Source organism: Scyliorhinus torazame, chromosome 16, assembly GCF_047496885.1.
Source record: "Scyliorhinus torazame isolate Kashiwa2021f chromosome 16, sScyTor2.1, whole genome shotgun sequence".
NCBI lineage: Eukaryota > Metazoa > Chordata > Chondrichthyes > Carcharhiniformes > Scyliorhinidae > Scyliorhinus > Scyliorhinus torazame.
The window spans coordinates 131930670-131952542 of record NC_092722.1 but is presented as its reverse complement, the minus strand read 5'-3'; the positions used below and the strand labels follow the sequence as shown (position 1 = coordinate 131952542).

Here is a 21873-nt window from a genome sequence, read left to right as displayed (position 1 = left end):
CTAACCTAAACCAAACAGAAAAACCAAACGCGCCCCCTGCACCCCCCCCCCCCCCCCCCGTTGCTGCTGCTGTTGACCTCCACCTAACGTTCCGCGAGAAAGTCTAGGAACGGTTGCCATCGCCTGGAGAACCCCTGCACAGACCCTCGCAAGGCAAACTTAATCCTTTCCAGTTTGATGAACCCTGCCATATCGTTAATCCAAGCTTCCACGCTTGTGGGCTTCACATCCCTCCACATTAATAGGATCCTCCGCCGGGCTACCAGGGACGCAAAGGCCAGAACACCGGCCTCTTCCGGCTCCTGCACTCCTGGCTCGTCCGATACACCAAATAGTACTATCCCCCAGCTCGGCTTGACCCGGGTGTTCACCACTTTGGACATAGTCCTCGCAACGCACCTCCAGAACCACTCCAGTGCCGGGCATGCCAGAACATGTGGGCGTGATTTGCTGGGCTCCCCGAGCACCTCACACACCTGTCCTCCACCCCAAAAAACCTACTTGTCCTCGCCCGTCATATGCGCCCTATGGACAACTTTGAACTGTATTAGGCTGAGCCTGGCGCAAGAGGAGGAAGAATTAACCCTACTCGGGGCATCAGCCCACAGTTCATCATCCAGCTCCTCCTCCCACTTACCCTTTAACTCCTCCACCGAGACCTCCTCCGCCTCCTGCAGTTCCTGATAGATCACCGAGACCTTGCCTTCTCCAACCATACACCCGAAATCACCCTGTCCTGAATCCTTCGTGCTGGGAACAGTGGAAATTCCCTCACCTGCCGTCTCACAAACGCCCTCACTTGCATGTACCCAAAAGCATTCCCGGGAGGTAACCCAAATTTCTCCTCTAGCGCCCCTATACTCACAAAAGTCCCATCGATGAATAGGTCCCCCATTCTTTTAATCCCTGCCCGATGCCAGCTCAGAAACCCCCCAACCATCCTAGCCGGAACAAACCTGTGGTTCTCTTGTATCGGGGACCAGACCGAGGCCCCCACCTTGCCTCCAATGTCCCCAGATCTTGAGTTGCCGCCACCACCGGACTCGTGGTGTACCTCGTCAGCGGAAGCAGATACGGTACCATCACCAGCACCCCAAGACTCGTACCCACACAAGACGCCACCTCTAGCCTCTCCCTCCATGACCCACTTACGGATCATCGCCACATGAGCTGCCCAATAATAGCCACATAGATTCGGCAGCGGCAGCGCCCCCCATCCCTGCTACGCTCCAAAAACACCCTCTCCACCCTCGGGGTCTTATTCGCCCATACGAATCCCATAATACTCCTGCTTAGCCGTTTAAAAAAAGCCTTGGGGATTAGGATGGGCATGCACTGGAACACAAACAGGAACCTTGGGAGGACCGTCATCTTGACCAATTGCACCCTACCCGCCTGGGAGAGTGGCAGCATATCCCATCTCTTGAAGTCCTCTTCCATCTGCTCCACCAACCGTGTCAAATTGAGCTTGTGCAGGACCCCTCAGCTCCTAGCTACCTGGATCCCCAGGTATCGGAAGCTCCTCTCCGCCCTCTTCAGCGGTAGCTCGTCTATCCCCCTTCCCTGGTCCCCCGCATGCACCACAAAGAGCTCACTCTTCCCCACGTTAAGCTTATAGCCCGAGAAATCCCCAAACTCCCTAAGGGTGCGCATAACCTCCGCCATCCCCTCCACTGGGTCTGCAACATATAACAGGTCATCAGCATATAACGGCACCCAGTGTTCCTCCGCCCCCCCCCTCCAGTTCCTAGACTCCCTCAGTGCCATGGCCAGCGGCTCAATTGCCAGTGCAAACAACAAGGGGGATAAGGGACACCCCTGCTTATCACGCGGTACAACCTAAAGTACTCCGACCTCCGCCGGTTCGTAGCCACACTCGCCACTGGGGCCCTATATAACAGCCTGACCCATCCTATGAACCCTTCCCCGAACCCAAACCTCCCAAGCACTTCCCAGAGATACGCCCACTCCACCCAAACAAAGGCCTTCTCTGCGTCCATAGCCGCCACTACCTCCACTTCCCTCTCACCGAGGACATCATGATCACATTTAAGAGCCTCCGCACATTCGTGTTGAACTGCCTGCCCTTCATAATCCCCATCTGGTCCTCATGAATCACCCCCGGAACACAGTCCTCAATCCTCGTAGCCAGCACCTTCGCCAACAACTTAGCGTCTACATTGAGGAGCGAAATCGGCCTATACGATCCACATTGCAGTGGATCCTTATCCCGCTTCAAAATCAACGAGATCAGCGCCCGGGACATTTGTCGGGGGCAGGGTCCCCTCCTCCCTTGCCTCATTGAAAGTTCTCACCAGCAACAGGCCCAGCAGGTCCACATACTTTCTGTAGAATTCAACCGGGAACCCATCTGGTCCCGGGGCCTTCCCCGCCTCGAAGCTCCCCAATTCTTTAACCAGCTCCTCCAGCCCAATCGGCGCCCCCAAACCAGCCACCTGCTCTTCCTCCACCCTCGGGAACCTCAGTTGGTCCAAGAATCGCCGCATCCCCCCCCCCCCCCCTCCGGGGGCTCAGACCTATAAAGATCCCCATAGAAGTCCCTAAATACCTCGTTTATTCTCACCACACTCCGCACCATATTCCCCCCCTCTATCTCTAATTCCACCAATCTCCCTCGCTGCTTCCCTCTTACGAAGCTGATGTGCCAGTATCCGGCTCGCCTTCTTCCCATACTCACATACCGCCCCCTGCATTTTCCTCCACTGCGCCTCTGCTTTTCCCGTGGTCAATAGATCAAATTCCATTTGGAGGTTTCGTCGCTCCCTAAGCAGCCCCTCCTCGGGGGCCTCTGCATAGCTCCTGTCCACCCTTAATATCTCCCCCCACCAATCTCTCCCCCCTCTCTCCTCTCCCTATGGATCCCATATGGAAATTAGCGCTCTCCTAACCACCACCTTCAGAGCCTCCCAGACTACCCCCACCTGCACCTCCCCATTGTCGTTGGCCTCCATGTATCTTTGAATACACCATCAGATCCGCCCGCACACCTCCTCATCTGCCAACAGTCCCACATCGAGGTGCCGGTCCTTCCCCTCCCAGCTCCACCCAATGCAGGGCGTGATCAGAGATGGCTAAAGCCGAATATTCTGTTCCCTCCACTTTCGGGATTAGTGCCCTACTCATTATAAAGAAATCTATCCGGGAATAGGCTTTATGGACGTGGGAGAAAAAAGAAAATTCTCTGGCCACCGGCCTGGCAAACATCCACGGATCCACTCCCCCATCTGGTCCATAAACCCCGAGCACCTTGGCCGCAGCCGGTCTCTTACCCGTCCTGGACCAGGAACGGTCCAGTGCTGGGTCCAGCACCGTGTTGAAGTCCCCCCCATTATCAAGCTCCCTGCCTCCAGATCCGGGATCTGACCCAACATACGTTTCATAAATCCGGCATCATCCCAATTCGGGGCATATACGTTCACCAGTACCACCCGCGGCCCCTGCAACCTACCACTCACCATCACGTAACGACCTCCATTATCCGCCACAATATTAATCGCCTCAAACGACACCCGCTTCCCCACCAGTATCGCAACCCCTCTATTCTTCGCGTCCAGCCCCGAGTGAAAGACCTGCCCTACCCATCCCTTTCTCAGCCTGACCTGATCTGCCACCTTCAAGTGTTTCTCCTGGAGCATGACCACGTCTGCTTTCAGTCCTTTTCAGTGCGCGAACACCCGGGCCCTCTTGACCGGCCCATTCAGGCCCCTCACATTCCATGTTATCAGCCGGATCAGGGGGCTACTTGCCCCCGCCCCCCTGCCGACTAGCCATCCCCTTTTTTAGGCCAGCCACGTGCCCGCACCTCCCGCACCCTCCAGTCTACCAGGCGGCGGACCCCCGCCCCGACTCCCTCTTCTACCTCCAGCTCCCCTTTCGCTAATGCAGCAGCAACCCAGCTCCACCCCCCCCCCCCCCACCAGATCACCGTCCAGCCATTTTGCTCCCCCATTACACTCCCGTAAGTCAGCTGACTCCTGCTGACCCCGGCCACTCCCGCCATTCCAACGACCCCCCAGTGTGGGAATCCCCCCACCTCCCCCTGTCAATCAATGTGCGCTCTCCTCCAGTACCACCCTTCCCCTCCAGGCCCCGCCCCTCCCTTCCTTAGCGCGGAAAAAAGCCTGCGCTTTCCATCCGAGACGGCCCCGCCTCCCATGGCGCAGCTCCTTTTTCTGCGACCTCGCCCCAGCTCCCCATCCCCGGGCTTCCAACCCCCCCTACATCAGCGGGGACCTGCACCTACAGTACCGGCGCCCACACTCGCCCACAGCCCCCACATCATATCCACCCACCCCTTCCCATTTCCCCTCTTCCCAAACTGAAACCAGAAGAAGAACACCCCCAAAATACAGTAAACACCCCCCCACAACAAACCCTCAGTTCGAGTCCAGCTTTTCAGTCTGAATAAAGGTCCAAGCCTCATCTGGCGTATCAAAATAGTGATGACGGTCCTGAAACGTGACCCACAATCGCGCTGGCTGCAGCATTCCAAACTTCACCCCCTTCCAATGGAGAACCACCTTGGCCCGATTAAATCCAGCCCTCTTCTTGGCCACCTCCACACTCCAGTCATGGTAGACTCGGATCTCCGTATTCTCCCACCTGCTGCTCCATTCTTTCTTTGCCCATCTCAGGACGCACTCTCTGTCCATAAAGCGGTGGAACCTCACCACTACAGCCCTTGGCGGCTCGTTGGCTTTAGGCCTCCTTGCCAGGACTAGATGAGCCCCATTCAGCTCCAGGGGCCTCGGGAAAGCTCCAGTGCCCATTAGCGTATTGAGCATTGTAGCTACATATGCCCCAGCGTTGGGCCCCTCCACTCCTTCAGGGAGAACCAGAATCCGAAGGTTTTTCCTCCTCGACCTGTTCTCCAGGTCCTCAAACTTCTCCTGCCACTTCTTGTGTAGCACCTCGTGCGCCTCCACCGCCAGGCCCAAAATCTCGTCCTCGTTCTCGGAGGCCTCCTGCCGCACCTCTCGAATCGCCGCCCCTTGGGCCTTCTGGGTCTCCACCAGCCTTTCGATCGACGCCTTCATTGGCGCCAGCATTTCTGCTCTCAGCTCCGCAAAGCAGTTTTTAAGGAACTCTTGCTGCTCCCGCGACCACTGCGCCCACGCTGCTTGATCTCCACCTGCCGCCATCTTGCTTTTCCTCCCCCCCCCCGCTCTCTTCGCTGCTCCAAAACCACTTTTTTTGATCGCTCCACTCCTGGTCCAATCCATACAGTGCAGGGGGAACCTTACTATCATCTTCCCACACTTGGAACCGTCGTACAAGTGCCGCTGGGGCTCCTCAAAAGGGCCCAAAAGTCCGTTCTTGGCGGGAGCTGCCGGACGTGCGATCTACCTAGGCATAGCCGCAACCGTAGTCAAGCCCTCAGAATCTTACATATTTTAATAAGGTCACTTTACATTTTTCTGAACTACAATTATGGAAAGTGGGTTTAAATATTACAATGTAATTTAATTGTTTAAACATTCAAAGACAAAAAAAAATCTGACTCCGATTTTCTGTATAGGTTTATTTTCACCCCATTTCATTTTGTTCCTATTTTCTTCGGCAAAATGTAAATGGTGGAGTTTTGCAACACGAGGCAAGGTCAACACAAATTAAGTCAAAAAAATCCATAGCAGTATTAAATACTTCAATTATCATGCTCGTTTGAACTCAATAACCATTGTTTGATATTGCCTTCTCTTCCAGTTTGTCACCTGTCCCATAAGTAAGTGTAAGGATCTGGAACGTACAGTTGGCTAGAAACTGGTCTTTCTTAAGTTCATAAGATATAGAAGCACAATTATAGGCCATTTGGCCCATCCAGTCTGCTCCGTCATTCGATTGTGACTGATCTTATCCTGACTTTACCTCCACCATCTTGCCCGTTCTCCATAACCCTTCAACTCATTACCTACCAATTAATAATCTCTCCAACTCCTCTTTAAATTTACTCGCTGTCTCAGCATCCACTGCACTCTGGGGTAGCGAATTCCACAGATTCACAACCCTTTGGGAGAAGTAGTTTCTCCTCAACTCTGTTTTAAATTTGCTACCTCTTACCTGAAGATTATGACCTCTCATTCTAGAATGCCTCACAAGAGAAGGCATCCGCTCCACGTCTACTTTATCCATACCTTTTATCATCTTGTTTCCCTCAATTTGATCTCCCCTCATTCTTCTAAACTCAAGAGAGTATAGGCTTAAACTGTTCAATCTCTCTTCACACTTCTGGTGCAAATCAACCCAGACTGATGCAAGGGAAATTCTAATCATTTGTGGTTTTAAGAGTAGCCCAGCAGGCAAACAGTCACTAATTTGACAAACTCATTCATAGGCTAGTTCAGGAAACAGAAAATGTCATACTGGTGGAAACAATGGGTGCTTTTAGGGGATATATTATTGGGACAAAGTAAAGCTTTACTCTCTATCTGGCACTGCTATATCTAATCTGGAGTGCCCATACTGATACCTGAAGAGCTAAAGTAGGTGCATTCCCCAGGATTAACATCTCTCACTTCAGCATAATTTTTCAAAAATGTGACTATCCTTTAATCTTAATGCATAAAATCAACAGGTTGCAAAAGTGAAATGCATTCAAGCAGATAAATTGTATCAAACTATTCAGTTACTGGCAATTCAAGAAAGTTCCTACCTTCCAGTGCTTCCTTAAGTTCATCTTTGGTCCATGCCACTTCAGTCATTAGCAGTCGGAGATAGTACATAGCATGCTGGTGAGGTTGCTCCGCTCTAAAATTATTCAGGGATCGCATATACTAAAAAAATAAAAATAAATCAATTAAACAACTATCCAAGTAAGATTGAATGTCTCTGACAAAACAATTAATTCAAGTTTTGACATGGCCCCCATATTTGAATATAACTCAGTCTTAAAAAAACAATTCAATGACACTGCCTCCTCTGCTCTCTGGGGAAGGGAATTCCACAGGCTAACGACCCTCAGAAAAAAGAATTCTCATCTCCATCTTAAATCTTATTTTTGAACTCTTTGGTCACCTAGTTCCTCCCTAATAAAAGGGAACCCCAGAAGAATGGTTGATCATGCAGGAAGGGGGTGAGCGGCCAAAAACTCCCCACCAGGATTATCCACCCTGTCAAGTCACCTCAGGGTCTTTTTACACCTCAGGATCTTGTATGTTCAACAAGATCACATCTCATTCTGCTGAACTCCAAAAGATACGAGCCCAAACTTTCCTAAGATAACTCCTTAGTCAAGTGCACCTTCTCTGATATGCCTCTAGTGCTATTATAATGGGCGCAATTGTCCGAAAAAATTTCCAAGTGCTGCCGCGAGCGGGAATTGCTGTGGGTTTCCTGGCACTCGGCCTAGCGAAGTCAACAACACTATTCAAAGTTAATTGGTCCACTTAGCGATGCCTCAGGGGATTCTCGCTCCAAATGCCGGCGCACCAGCTGATTCACTGGGACCGCGCTCGCCAGCCCTCCGCTCACAACGTCGAGCAGCACTTAGGCTGCACTTGATCAGCCAAGCCCAGCCAGCTCGCAACAATGGCGCCGAGGAGACCAACCCGAAGATTCGGGGATGCTGACCTGGGGAGGCTCCTGGATGCGGTGGAGGCCAAGAGGAATGTCTTGATTCCCCGAGGGTCCCGGAGGGTGAGCCACAAGGCAGCCAGTGCTGCCTGGGACGAGGTAGGCAGCTGGATGCCTCCACCACTGATGTGCATCCTGGGGATGCAACTAGATGTAGTGTTAGAGCTAGGAGGGCAAAGCACCTCTAGGATCACTGAAAGCACCGGGGGAGGGGAATACACCATTGGGAGAGAGGGGGCATATATTTAACAATAAACACCCTTGTGCACAAACCAGTAGGAAGCCTGTCACTTTCTTCCGCAATGCATTGCCGCGTGCAGGTGATGGGTGTGAGCAAGCACTCAGCAGACAGGCAAGTCAGACTATAGCGTAGATTGAGCACCACCACCCAGCTCTCTGCGGGTTTATCATCCCCCCCCCCCCCCCACGACAATGACCCGCGACCTGGAGTGATGTGACACATACAGGAAATGGGGGGTGGCGGGTGGGTAAAATGTGATGCTGGACCAGGCCACGTCCTCGGTGAATCGGGCCAGTAGGAGGGCCTCCCTGGCCCTCTGATCTTGTCGGGCCCCCGCCGCCGCTGCCTGTCCTGCAGCCTCCAGCTGGGCTTCCGGTTCCTCCATGGCCTCGTCCTCCATCCCCTGCTGGCCCGGCGTATCATCATAATCTTTATCCTGGTTTCTCCCTTTCTCTCTTCTCCTCCTCCTCCGTGGTGGCCACATGTTCCTCGTCGCCAACCTCCAGCACGATCCCCACCTGTGCCCGTGGCATAAAAGATCAGTGTGCAGTGACCTTGACAGCCACTGGGAGCGGCTGTCCTCCTCCTCCACGTGATGCCATGTCCATGACGATATGGCACAGGTGTCACACCATCAGGCGGCGCCTTCTGTGGCATGTGCTGTCTGTCATTTGTTCGAATGATCCGTGGGGCCTGTACACCCTGGGCCATTGCGGGAGTCCCCCTCTGGGTGCCTCCATAGCCTGATGGGCGGCCCAGTACTCAGGATGCCAGGCGGGGTCCGCCACTGCCTCGAGCATCTGCAGGCGCTGCTGCCGCAGCCTTCTCTAGCGTCTGGCCGCATCGCGTAGCACCAGCATCACGAGGCCAACTTCTGCGTCCAACATCCCTGCTTTAGCGTTCAATATCTGCAAGGCATTGGGAGTGGTGTTACACTGACAAACAGTAATGGCTCCCACCCCGGGACCCTCCATTTCCCCATTTGATTCCCCCCACCATCCCACTCAGAATGCCCTCACCACGTATCCCAGGCCACAACGGGCCCCCCCTCTCCAGGCCCCAGATCATGTACCCCAGGCTCCCGCTCACAACACCACCCGGGCCAGGTGCTGGCCCCCTCCCCATGGCATTCACCCCGGAACGGGATTGGCATGATGGTGCAGCGAGGGGTTGAACCCCGCCCAGCACCACCCTCCGGCCGTGGACATGTCGCCGGAGCTGTCCCCCATCCCCTGGATGTTCGGATGTTAGCTGTTGCCTGTGTGGTGTTGCCCCCCGCAGTGTTCAGGTATACTGTCCAGCCATCATAGTCCGTTTGGGATGTCAATACACTTGGGTTGTGTGAAGTGCTTAGTTCACCATGATTGCCAAAGTCCTATTGGCATTGGACTTCATCTGCACGGCCAGAGGCCTCGGCAGCTGGTGGAGGGTATGGGTGGTCCAGGGGCAGGTGGGCAAGCGCAAGGGCTGCCCCCGGAACGGGATTGGCATGATGGTGCAGAGAGGGGTTGAACCCCGCCCAGCATCTCCCATGGCAGCCCACCCCAGTCGAGGGTCCCCCATCCCCAACCGAGCACAAGGCCTGTGAGCACAGGGCCTGTAAGCCAGCGCCCCCGGGCTCTTTGACTGTGAGCAGAGATGGCTACTCATCTCCCACAGAAGCCCTTCAGTCAGGTTCACATTTTTAAAAAGGAGTACTAATCGGCGCCAGCGTGAGCACTCGTTGGGAAGGACACGGAATGACAGGAGGCTGTTGGATGACAGGTGGCTCTCGTTAATTGTATGGAAATGGGGCTTAAGTGCTGATAATTGGTTTCAGGCATGTCTGACTAATCAAATTGAAGTTTTTGAATAGATCACAAACAAGATACATAAGGGAATAAATGGTTTCTCGCCATGCTACGGCGAGATTCCGAATTCGCTTACAGGAGCAGGCCGGTTGCATCGCAAACTGTTTGGCGTCTGCCGCGGTTTCCGTTTTTGACCTTTCCCGCTATTCACCAGCCTCTTTATGCTGGAGTGCGAGTGTAACAAGGCCAAAAGATCACGCCCATAATTTCTTAATAAAGAGACCAAACTTGTGCACTGTACTCCAGATGTGGCTTCACCAAATCCTTATACAACAGTATCAAAACTTCCCTATTTTTAATATTCCATACGCCTTAAATAACAGTTCATTTGTCTTCCTAATTACTTGTACCAACTTCCTGTGATTCATTTCTGTTAAACCTTTGTACCAGGACACGCAGATCCATCTGCGCTGTAGACTTCTGTAATTTCCATTTGGTATACTGCTTTCCTATTTTTCTTGCCAAAGAGGACAAATTCACATTTTTTTACATTACAGTATGCTCCATCTGCCAATTCTTTTCCCACTAACTTAGCCTATCTATATGCCTTTGCAGACTCATGTCCTCTTTCCAGCTTAGTTGGTGTCATCTGCAGGAACCCTATTTTAGGTTCATCCATCTAAGTTATTGATATAGACTGCAAACAGTTGAGGCTCCAGCGCAGATACCTGTGGTATTCCACTGGTTACAACTTTCCAACCAAAAATTTAATTTTCATCCGTACTCGCTGCTCCCGGTTAGCAAAACAATCCTCCCCTACATCATGAGCTCTTATTTTGCACAGTAATCTTGATTTGGTACCTTATTAAATGCCTTTCGGAAATCCAAGTACACATCTATCTCTTCCTCATTACTTCAAGGTTACAAAAAAATTTAGTCGAAAACAACTTCCCTTTTACAAAACCACGTTGACTGTCTGATTGCATTAAGAATTTCTAAGGGCCCTGTTACAACCCAATAGATTCCAGCACTTTCCCCATGCCAGATGTTAGGCTAAACTGAGTTTCACGCTTACAGTGTCCCTCCTTTCTGAAGTGTTCCATTTGCTATTTTCCAATCAGATGGGACCTGTCCAGAGACGAGAGAATTTTGGAAAATTACAGCAGCCACTTCCTTTAAGACCCTAGAACGAAGTCCATCAGATCCTAGGGACTTCAGCCATCAGCTCTAATAGTTTTCTCAGTACCCTTTCCTTGGTGACTGCAAATGTTTTAAGTTCCTCTCTCCCTTTCGCCTCTTTGATTTACAATAATTTCCGAGATGTTATTTGTATTTTCTTTGGTGAAGAGAGAGACAAAATATCTGTTCAACATTTGTGCCATTTCCTCATTTCCCTTTATTGATTCCCCAGACTCTTTCTGGAGGACCCAATGCTCACTTTAAGTTGCTCTTTTAAATTCTAACAAAGGCTATTACTGCTTTTATATTTCTAGCTTTCTCTCATACTCTTCTTATATTTCTCCCACATCTTTCATTACCAGGTCTAGAATAGCCTGCTCAAGAAAATGCTACGCACTCATTTTTTCAGGCGACCTTTGTCAATCTCATTCGTCCAATTTGCAACAAGTAACATTCGGGTCACACGAGTGCCTAGCAATGACCATCACCTACAAGAGAGGATGTAACCATCACCCCTTGACATTCAATGGCATTACCATCAATGAATTCCCCAACTAACAACACCCTGGGAGTTACCATTGACCAGAAACTGAACTGGACCAGACATACAAATACTGTGGCTACAAGAGCAGGTCGGAGACTAAGAATCCTGCTGTGAGTATCGCAGCTCTTGACTCCCCAAAGCCTACCCACTATGTAAAAGATGCAAGTCAGGAGCGTGATCGAGTACTCTCCACTTGCCTGGATGAGTGCAGCTCAACACCACAAGATGCTTGATACCATCAAGGACAGAGCAGCCTGCTTAACTGGCAACCTTTCCACAAGCATTCGCCATTCACTCGCTCCACTCCCAATGAACAGTGGCAGCAGGAACTCACCTTGGCACCTTAGACAGCATCTTTGAAATCCACAACTCTACCACCTAGGAGGACAAGGGCAGCAGACACAAGGGAACATCATCACCTGGAGTTTCCCTTCAAGCCACCCACCATCCTGACTTGGAAATATATCCATGTTCCTTCACTGACACTAGGTCCAAATCCACAAACTTCAATGGCTTAAGAAGGCAGTTCACCACTATGCTCTCTAGGGCAATTAGGGACGGCCAATAAATATTAGCCTAGCCATTAACACCCACATCCAAAAGAATACATTTTTAAAAATCTATATGTAGATTAAAATTACCCATGATTATTGCTGTACTTTTCTTACAATCCCCCTTTAGTTCTTCCTGGTTACTCCGTCCTACAGTGTAGTTACTGTCAGGAGGCCTATAAACTACTCCCACAAGTGATTTCTTACCGTAGCTATTGCTAATTTCAATATTGAATTCTTTACCTGTCAGTCTGGCCTCAATAAAACTCGAGATGGATTTGTAGGCATAGTATTATTTATTTTCAACCAACTTGCAAGGCTGACTCGCTCCGCAATGAGTTCCAGAACACACAAGCTGTCCCCTGGAGCTCCGGAACCGAGTGAGGTCGGAGACAAAGAAATCTCTGCAAATACATTCAAATGGCATCAAGTTTCACATACAAGATATAGGTCATCCTATACACCTCCTGACCTGGCCATATATCCTGATTGGCTTACTTCGCATTCCTTAACCGTGGGCCTCTTGTTACCCAGCATTCTTTTCCCCATCCTCCTTGCCATGCTTTCTGAATTCCTTTGTCCTTTGTGAACTCATTACTATCGACATTACTGTAACTAATATTTGAACTAATGATTTTATATCACATTCGTTTGTTCAATTCCTCATTTACGTCTACCCAAATTGATTCTGCATCTTGATCTTTCAAACCAAGGTCATCTATCACTATTGTATGCTCATCCTTAATTAACAGATCAATCGCACCATCTTTTCCGAGCATCCTGTCATTCTGAAATGTCAAAGAGCCTTGAATATTCAGGCCCCATTCCCAAATGGCTGTGCTGTACTACGGTTCCTAGTTTCTTGCCATTTAGAAAATACTCCAAATTATCTTCCTTAGGTCCAAAGTGGGTGACCTCACACTTGCCTATGTTAAACTCCATTTGCCATGGTCTTCTCACTCACTTATGTCCCTTTGCCACTTCCAGCCTCTCCTCACTTGTCATTTGCAAGCTTGCATTTTTGTCCCAATTCCGTCATCTCACTGATATACATGATAGAAATGAGACTCTAGAAAAGATCCCTGTGGAACACGACTCGTCACATCACTTCAATCAGAATGGGCGCTTTGTCTCCAACTAACCTCAACCAATTTCCAAACCCAAGTCTTATGACATTGCCTTCAAGACATTGCTTTTTTTTTTGTGAATTTCCACTTGTTCAGAATCTTGTTAAATACCTTTTCAGAATTAATTTAGAGAACATCCACATATTCACTTACGTATCTTGTTTGTGATCTATTCAAAAACTTCAATTTGATTAGTCAGACATGTCTGATGCAAGGGCAGCACAGTGATGCAGTGGTGAGCACTGCTGCCTCATGCCGCTAAGGTCCCAGGTTCGATCCCGGATCTGTCCGTGTGGAGTTTGCACATTCTTCCCGTGTTTGCGTGGGTTTCGCCCCAACACCCAAAAAGATGTGCAGGGTAGGTGAATTGGCCTCGAGAAATTGCCCTTAATTGCTAAAAATAAAAGGAATTGGATACTCCCCACCTCAAACTCAACCCGCTTATTTATTAGGACCGCCACCCCCCACCTCTTCAGATCTAATCCTGATTGGAAGACCTGACCTACCCACCCTTTCCTTAGCCTGGTCTGATGCCCGATCTTCAGGTGTGTTTCCAGCAAAAATGCCACTTCCGCCTTTAAGCTCCTCAAACGCGTGGGCACGCAGGATCTCTTGGCCGGAACATTCAGTCCTCTCACGCCCCCCCCCCCCTGCCAAGCCAACATCCCGAACACCTCCTACAAAGTTCGATGTTCTCCTTGTCCTGCCAGTCCATCGTCTCGAACAAACTCCACCGCCTCCTCCAGTGTTCCAAAGTAATACTTACGACCATTGTAATTCACCCAGCGGCGGGCCAGGTACAACATCCCAAACTTCACCCCCTTCTTAAAGAGGGCAAACTTCACTCTGTTGAAACCCGCTCTCTTCTTGGCCAGTTCCACACCCAGGTCCTGATATATCCTGAGCTCATTGCCCTCCCCAGTACATCTCCTCGTCTGCCTGGCCCACCTCAAGGACCTTTCCTTGTCAAGGAATCAGTGTAACCCCACCACCATTGCCCTCGGCGGCTCATTAGCGACCTGTGTACCCGATCCACCTCCATGGGCCAGTCGAAGCCCCCCCCCCCCCAAACTGCTTCTCCAGCATTTTGACTACATAAGAGCCAGTGTCCACCCCCTCGATACTCTCTGGCAACCCCACAATCCTCAAATTCTGTCTCTGGGAGCGGTTCTCCAGATCCTCCACTTCCTCCTTGAGCCGCTTCTGGTATCCTTCAACATCCCAATTTCAGTCACCAAGGAAGTAAGCTGCTCCTCATGCTCCCCTACCGTCTCCTCCACCTTCTGGATCGCCTGACTTTGGATCTCCAACCTCAGCTCTACACGGTCAAACGCCGCTTTGTGGGTCTACTGTGTTCGCCAGGTCTTCCAGTGCTTCCCTGCTCTGCTGGCTGAACTTGCATTCAGATGTTCACCAGCTGCTCCATCGACCATTGAGCTGGTAGGACCAACCCCATGCTCTCTGCCATCTTTCCCTGTGTGGCAGGAAGTGTTTCTTGTTCTAGCAGCTCCTCTTCTAAAACCACTTCTGGTCCACCAATCCATTCACCGGTGGGGAGTATAGTCTTCCCTCACCACTCCTGCACCTTTTTCCTTTAAAACATCCGCCCTTTAATTGGGGAAAAGGACCAACAAAACCGCCTCGAGCGGGAGCTGCCAAATGTGCGACCATTCGCACCATGGCCGCCACCGGACGTCGCTCAGTCACCACTCCGAATGACAGATTCTCATAGATTATTCACAACTTGGATGTTAAATTGATTGGCTTATAGTTAGCCAGTTTCTCTCCCCCACCCTTTTTAAATAAAAGGAGTTACATCGGCAAGCTTTCAACGTAACAGAATACCCCCCCCCAAAAAAAAAAATCAGAAAACATTTGAAAGATTATGATCAATGCTTCTGCAATTTCTTTACCTATTTCTGTTAATACCATGGGTGGAATCTTGGAAATTTTTCTATTCCAAGACACATTTTGTATCTATTTTTCATATACTTGTTTGATTCCAATAAAGTTTCTCCTTTTGACTTATTTTCAGCTGCGCTATCATTTATATTTTCAGTTACGCTATCATTTATATTTATCCTTTTCTACTATAAAAGTGGATATAAAATGAATGCTCAACAAATCTCGTCTATAACAGTGTCACCTGCTTCAGTCTTAAATGAACCCACATCACCCAGAAGACATTCTCTTCCTCTTAATATATTTATAAAGCTTAGGAAACATTGAAATATAGAGATACTGCTGCTTTTATATATTAGGTGGCACAATTTAATGCAAACAGAAATATTCATACAGAAGCAAAATACTGCGGATCCTGGAATTCTGAAAGAACAGAAAATGGTTAAAAAAAAACACTCAGGTCAAAAGACATCTGTTGATAAAAAGAGTGTTACGGTTTCAAGTTATAACTTGATAAAAGGGCACTAACCTGAAATGTTAATTTTGTTTCTCTCTCACCAGAGATTTGGGATCACCTTACATTACAAGGTAAAGTAAAAGTAAAGTCACCATAGTCCTAGATGACCATAGGCAGCTTCCCCCTTTTGAGGGGAGCTGACTGGTGGAGATCTAACCTCAGGATCACCACACCTCAGGCGAGGGGCAAGGTTGAGAAGACAGGACCTTCATGAATAACCTCAGCAGGTACAGGAATTGAACCCACCGTGCTGTTGGCCTTGCTCTGCATCACAAACCAACTGTCCAGCAACTGAGCTAAACCAGCCCCCTCTACCACAAGGACAAGAGCAGCAAATGCACAACCACACACAAGTTCCCTCCAGGTCACACATCATCTTGACTTGGAACTACATAGTCGTTCCTTCACGGTCAGTGGGTCAAACCCTGGGGCTCCCTTCCTTACAGTACTGGGTAGAGCTACATGCTACACCAGTTGGACAGCAGCAGCTCAAGAAGGCAGTATCCAAAGAGGTGGCTCACAACGGTTTCTCAAGGGTAATTATGAATGCCATCCATGAAAGGTTAAAACACACATATTTCCAGCGTTTTTGTGTTTATTTCAGAAGTATTCGTGACAAGGACTGATCTGATCCAAATGATAGCCAAAAGCACCCAAACAGGAACGGTGATGTATCACCAGAATGCAATAATTACTGCATATTGCAAAGATCCTATTTAAACAAAGATTGAACTTTTCCATATTCTAACCATTGGACATAAACAGATTGGCAAAAGTAAACTACTGAGGATGCTGGAATCTGAAACAAAAACAGAAAACGCTGGAAAATTTCAGCAGGTCTGACAGCATCTGCCAGAAAAAAGGGAGCTAACGTTTTGAGCTTGGAGAGAGTCATCCAGGCTCAAAACGTTTAGCTCCCTTTTCTCTCCGCGGATGCGGTCAGACCTGCCAAGATAGTTCAATGTTTTCTGTTTTTGTAAACATATCGGATCTTGATATGTGGATTTAAAAAAAAAAAAATTTTAATTGGCAGTGTTGGTCTACAAATATTTTGGAATTGTGTTTTTTTTTAAAAAACAGTTTATAAACTTAGATTCTGTTTAAAAGCGGAATTCTCAGAAGCCAGGGCCTCTTTCATTCTTCAACTAATAAACTAAATTGCTTCTCATTAATTTATTCCAAAACATCCAAGAACATTGGGCCATATTTCTTATAACTATTAGAGATGATAATGATCTACCAATATACCTCCTGACAGTTTCTGCAGACAAGGTTTTTAGAATTGAGCTTAGATAAAATGAAAATTTTGTTACAATGATTCTCCATTGCTCCGTAAGAACGTAAAAGTGCTTAGAAGTTAGCATCACTTGTCAAGCAAATCTTTCAAGTAAATGTTCCCTTTGATTATTTGAGCTATAGACAGAGATAAAGCTCCTTACTTTCTTATCCTTTGATCTAGACTGGATACCAAAGTAAATGTTATATTCTGTTAATTGAAACATTTGGATTGCCTCATGATAATGCAAAAAACATTTGATAAAATGTACTACTTACAGCTTCTTTGATTATTTCAAATCGTTTCTCATCAATGTCAAAGGTGGCCATCTTCTCAATTATCTTCTTGAGAATTATGTGCTGCTTGTCATTGTAGCCCTTCACAACCAGCTGTTGGCAAAGTAGAGTATAGAGGTTTTGCATGCAAGAAATAAGAAGCAGGAGCTAAAGTACAACGGCACTGAACAATTATCACCTTAAATTTACTGTATGCCTGGTACATTTGCCAGTTACTTTAAAAACAAATTCATTTTCACTTTTACGATAGGTTCAGAGTAAATCACATTCAAAAATCAGTTTTTACAGCTGGAAATTAATGTTACCATTTTAGATTTTAAACTTTTTGGAACCAACAATTTTCTTCAGATGGCAAAAACATATGAAACCATAATTGTGTTTTCTTTGAAAGTCATCCCAAAAGTTATGACACAAGAGCCAGCTGAAGACATTCCAACTGATTTTCCCTTCCCTCAGCACCATAACAAAGAATGGCAACTCAGAAGTAGAGAAACCTCCAACCCATATTGCACCACTTTGATTACAAATTTCCTATTCTACCTCGTGGCGTGCGGGACATAACAAATTGTGCAAAACGTTACAAAAGTTAGAAAACATTTCTGAATTCATGAAGTATTTTGGAAAACCAGGAACTTTGTACATTTCAAGACATAAAAATAGGTGGAACTAAATTTATAAGAAATATGCAGTCTGTCTGAAATGCTGTTTGATTGGGCCATTTCGAAATCAACATTAGGACAGGAATTCAGACTTCCGGTTGCCGCTATGCCGAGGTAGGTCACACGTTCGGCATCTCCCGCCGGGACGGACTTTTGGGCTCTCCAGAGGGGCCCCAACGGCAATTGTTCGACGGCTTCCAGTGTGGGAAGGTGACAGCAAGGTTCCCCCCGACATTATATCGATTGGACCAGGAGTGGAGCGGTTAAAAAAGTGATCCTGGGGCAGCGAAAAGTGCGAGGGAAGAAAAGCAAGATGGCGGCGGGTGGAGACCAAGCAGCATGGGCGGAGTGGTCACAGGAGCAGCAGGAGTTTCTTAAACGCTGCTTTGAGGAGCTGAAGACAGAAATGCTGGCTCCCTGAAGGAGTGAAGGGGCCCAATGCCGGGGCATATATGAGCACGATGCTCAATTTGCTGATGGGCGCGGGAGCTTTCCCGAGGCCGCTGGAGCTAGATGGGGCTCATCGGGTCCTGGCAAGGAGACCCAAAGCCAACGAGCCGCCAAGGGCTGTAGTGGTGAGGTTCCACCGCTATACGGACAGAGAGTGTGTCCTGCGATGGGCCAAAAAAGAGCGGAGCAGCAGGTGGGAGAACACGGAGAATCAAATTTACCAGGACTAGACTGCGGAGGTGGCCAAGAAGAGGGCTGGTTTTAACCGGGTTAAGGCGGTGCTCCATCGGAAGGGGGTGAAGTTTGGAATGCTGCAGCCAACGCGATTGTGGGTCACGTTCCAAGATCGGCGCCACTATTTTGAAACGCCCGATGAGGCATGGAACTTTTTCCAAACAAACTGAAAAGTTGGACCCAAATTGAGGGTTGGTTGGGGGGGGGGGGGGGGTGTTTACTGCGTTTAGGGAATGTTCTCTTGGTTTGAGTTCTGGGTGGGGATGGGTGAATGGATTTGATGTGGGGGCTGTGACAGAGTGTGGGCATCGATGTTGGAGGGGCAGGGCCCCACGGAGGAAGAGGGGGAGTGGAGGCCCGGGGATGGGGAGTTGGGGTAAAGCTGCAAAATGGAGCTGCGCCAGAGGTGGCGGGGCCTGCTCAGGAAAGCGCGGGTTTTTTCCCACGGTAGAGAAGGATATGGGGGGATTCTCACACTGGGGGGGGGTCGATGGAATGGCGGGAGAGGCCGGGGTCAGCAGACTTACGGGAGTGTCATGGGGGGAGCAAAATGGCTAGATGTGGATCTAGCGGGGGGGGGGGGGGGGAAGAGAGAAACAGGGTGCTGCTGCATTGGCCAAAGGGGAGCTGGAAGTAGGAGGTAGTCGGGGATGGGTCCGCCGCCTGGGGGACTGGAGGGTGCGAGAGGTGCAGGCACGTGGCTGGCCTAGAAAAGGAGATGGCTAGTCGGCAGAGTGGGGGGGGGGGGGGGGGAGTAGCCCCCCAATCCGGCTGATAACTTGGAATGTGAGGGGCCTGAACAGGCCGGTCAAGAGGGCCCGGGTGTTCGCGCACTTAAAGGGACTGAAGGTAGACGTGGTTATGCTCCAGGAGACACATCTGAAAGTGGCAGATCAGGTTAGGCTGAGAAAGGGATGGGTAGGGCAGGTCTTTCATGCAGGGCTGGATGCGAAGAACAGAGGGGTTGCAATACTGGTGGGGAAGCGCGTATCGTTTGAGGCAATGAATATTTAGTGGATAATGGAGGTCGATATGTGATGGTGAGTGGTAGGTTGCAGGGGGTGCGGGTGGTGCGGGTGGTACTGGTGAACGTATATGCCCCGAATTGGGATGATGCCGGATTTATGGAACGCATGCTGGGTCGGATTTAGAATCTGGACAGGGAATTTTCCTTCTTTTCCCACGTCCATAGAGCCTACTCCCAGATAGATTTTTTCATTTTGAGTAGGGCGCTAATCCCGAAAGTGGAGGGAGCGGAATATTCGGCCAATGCCATCTCGGACCACGACCCGCATTGGGTGGAGCTGGAGTTGGGGGAGGAGAGGGACCAGCGTCCGCTGTGGCGCCTTGATGTGGGACTATTAGCGGATGAGGAGGTGTGCGTGCGGGTGTGCATTGAAAGATATTTGGAGGCCAACGACAACGGGGTGGTGCAGGTGGGGGTAGTCTAGGAGGCGCTGAAGGCGGTGGTCAGGGGAGAGCTAATCTCCATTAGGGCCCACAGGGAGAGGAGAGAGGGGAGGGAGAGATTGGTGGGGGAGATTTTAAGGGTGGAAGGAGGTATGCAGAGGCCCCCGAGGAGGGGCTACTCAGGGAGCGACGGAACCTCCAGACGGAGTTCGACCTGTTGACCACAGGGAAAGCAGAGGCACAGTGGAGGAAAGCGCAGGGTGCGACATATGAGAATGGGGAGAAGGCGAGTCGGATGCTGGCACATCAGCTTCGTAAGAGGGAGGCAGCGAGGGAGATTGGTGGAGTTAAGGATAGAGGGGGGAATATGGTGCGGAGTGCGGTGAGAAGAAATGAGGTAGTTAGGGGCTTCTATGGGGATCTGTAGAGGTCTGAGCCCCCAGCGGGGGAGGAGGGGATGCAACAATTCTTAAATCAGCTGAGGTTCCCGAGGGTGGAGGAGGAGGCGGCTGGTTTGGGGGCGCCGATTGGGCTGGAGGAGCTGATTAAAGGATTGCGGAGCATGCAGGCGGGGAAGGCCCCGGGGCCAGATGGGTTCCCGGTTGAATTCTACAGGAAATACGTGGATCTGCTGGGCCCGTTGCTAGTGAGGACTTTCAATAAGGCGGGGGGGGAGGAGGAGAGACCTTGCCCCCGACAATGTCTAGGGCACTGATTTCTTTGATCCTGAAGCGGGACAAGGATCCACTGCAATGTGGGTCGTATAGACCGATCTCGCTCCTCAATGTTGATGCTAAGTTGCTGGCAAAGGTGCTGGCTATGAGAATTGAGGACTGTGTCCCGGGGGTGATTCATGAGGACCAGACGGGATTTGTGAAGGGTAGGCAATTAAATAAAAATGTGCGGAGGCTCCTCAATGTGATTATGATGCCCCCGGTGGAGGGGGAAGCGGAGGTAGTGGCAGCTACGGACGTGGAGAAGGCCTTTGACCGGGTGGAGTGGGAGTATCTTTGGGAAGTGTTGCGGAGGTTTGGGTTCGGGGAGGGGTTCATCAGCTGGGTCAGGCTGCTATATAGAGCCCCGGTGGCGAGTGTGGCTCCGAATCGGCGGAGGTCGGAGTACTTTCCCCTTTGTTGTTTGCACTGGCAATTGAGCCTCTGGCCATGGCACTGAGGGAGTCCAGGAAATGGAGGGGACTGGTCCAGGGTGGGGAAGAGAGAGAGAGACACCGTATGTCGTTGTATGCTGATGACCTGTTGCTGTATGTGGCAGATCCAGTGGAGAGGATGGCGGAGGTCATGCGGATCCTAAGGGAGTTTGGCGACTTTTCGGGGTATAAACTCAACGTAGGGAAGAGTGAGCTCTTTGTGGTGCATTCAGGGGACCAGGGAAGGGGGATAGACGAGCTACCGCTGAAGAGGGCGGAAAGGAGCTTTCGGTACCTAGGGATCCAAGTAGCTAGGAGTTGGGGGGCCCTGCACAAGCTCAATTTGGCGCAGTTGGTGGAGCAGATGGAGGAGGATTTTAAAAGATGGGATATGCTGCCACTCTCACTAGCGGGTAGGGTGCAGTCGGTCAAAATGATGGTCCTCTCGAGGTCTCTCTGTGTGTTCCAGTGCCTTCCCATTATGATCCCCAAGGCCTTTTTCAAACGGGTAAGTAGGAGCATCATGGGTTTTGTGGGTGAATAAGACCCCGAGGGTGAAGAGTGTGTTTCTGGAGCGTAGCAGGGACAGGGGGGGGGGCTGGCGCTGCCGAATTTGTGCGGCTATTATTGGGCAGCCAATGTGGCGATGATCCATAAGTGGGTAATGGAGGGAAAGGGGGCGGCGTGGAAGAGGCTAGAGATGGCGTCCTGTGTGGGCACGAGCCTGAGGGCGCTGGCGACAAGGTACACCACGAGTCCGGTGGTGGCGGCGACGTTGAAGATCTGGGGGCAGTGGAGGCGACACAGGGGCGAGGTGGGAGCCTCGGTTTGGTCCCCAATTCGGGAGAATCATCGGTTCGACCCGGGAAGGATAGATGGGGGGGGTTTGGAGCTGGCATCGGGCAGGGATTAGAAGAATGGGGGACCTGTTCATCGATGGGACGTTTGCGAGCCTAGGGG

General features: G+C 50.1%; 1 protein-coding gene across 7 annotated transcripts in view; it reads right to left on the bottom strand.

The window, feature by feature from the left end:
- ide (insulin-degrading enzyme) overlaps positions 1-21873 on the bottom strand; it is a 233845-nt gene that overhangs the window by 92538 nt on the left and 119434 nt on the right. For all 7 annotated transcript variants that reach the window (XM_072479084.1, XM_072479086.1, XM_072479085.1 and 4 more), the window contains exons 16-17: positions 16996-17106; positions 6671-6791 (exon numbers count right to left, since the gene is read on the bottom strand). In XM_072479084.1, coding sequence (XP_072335185.1) covers positions 6671-6791; positions 16996-17106 — 232 coding nt within the window. The remainder of the gene's footprint in view (positions 1-6670; positions 6792-16995; positions 17107-21873) is intronic.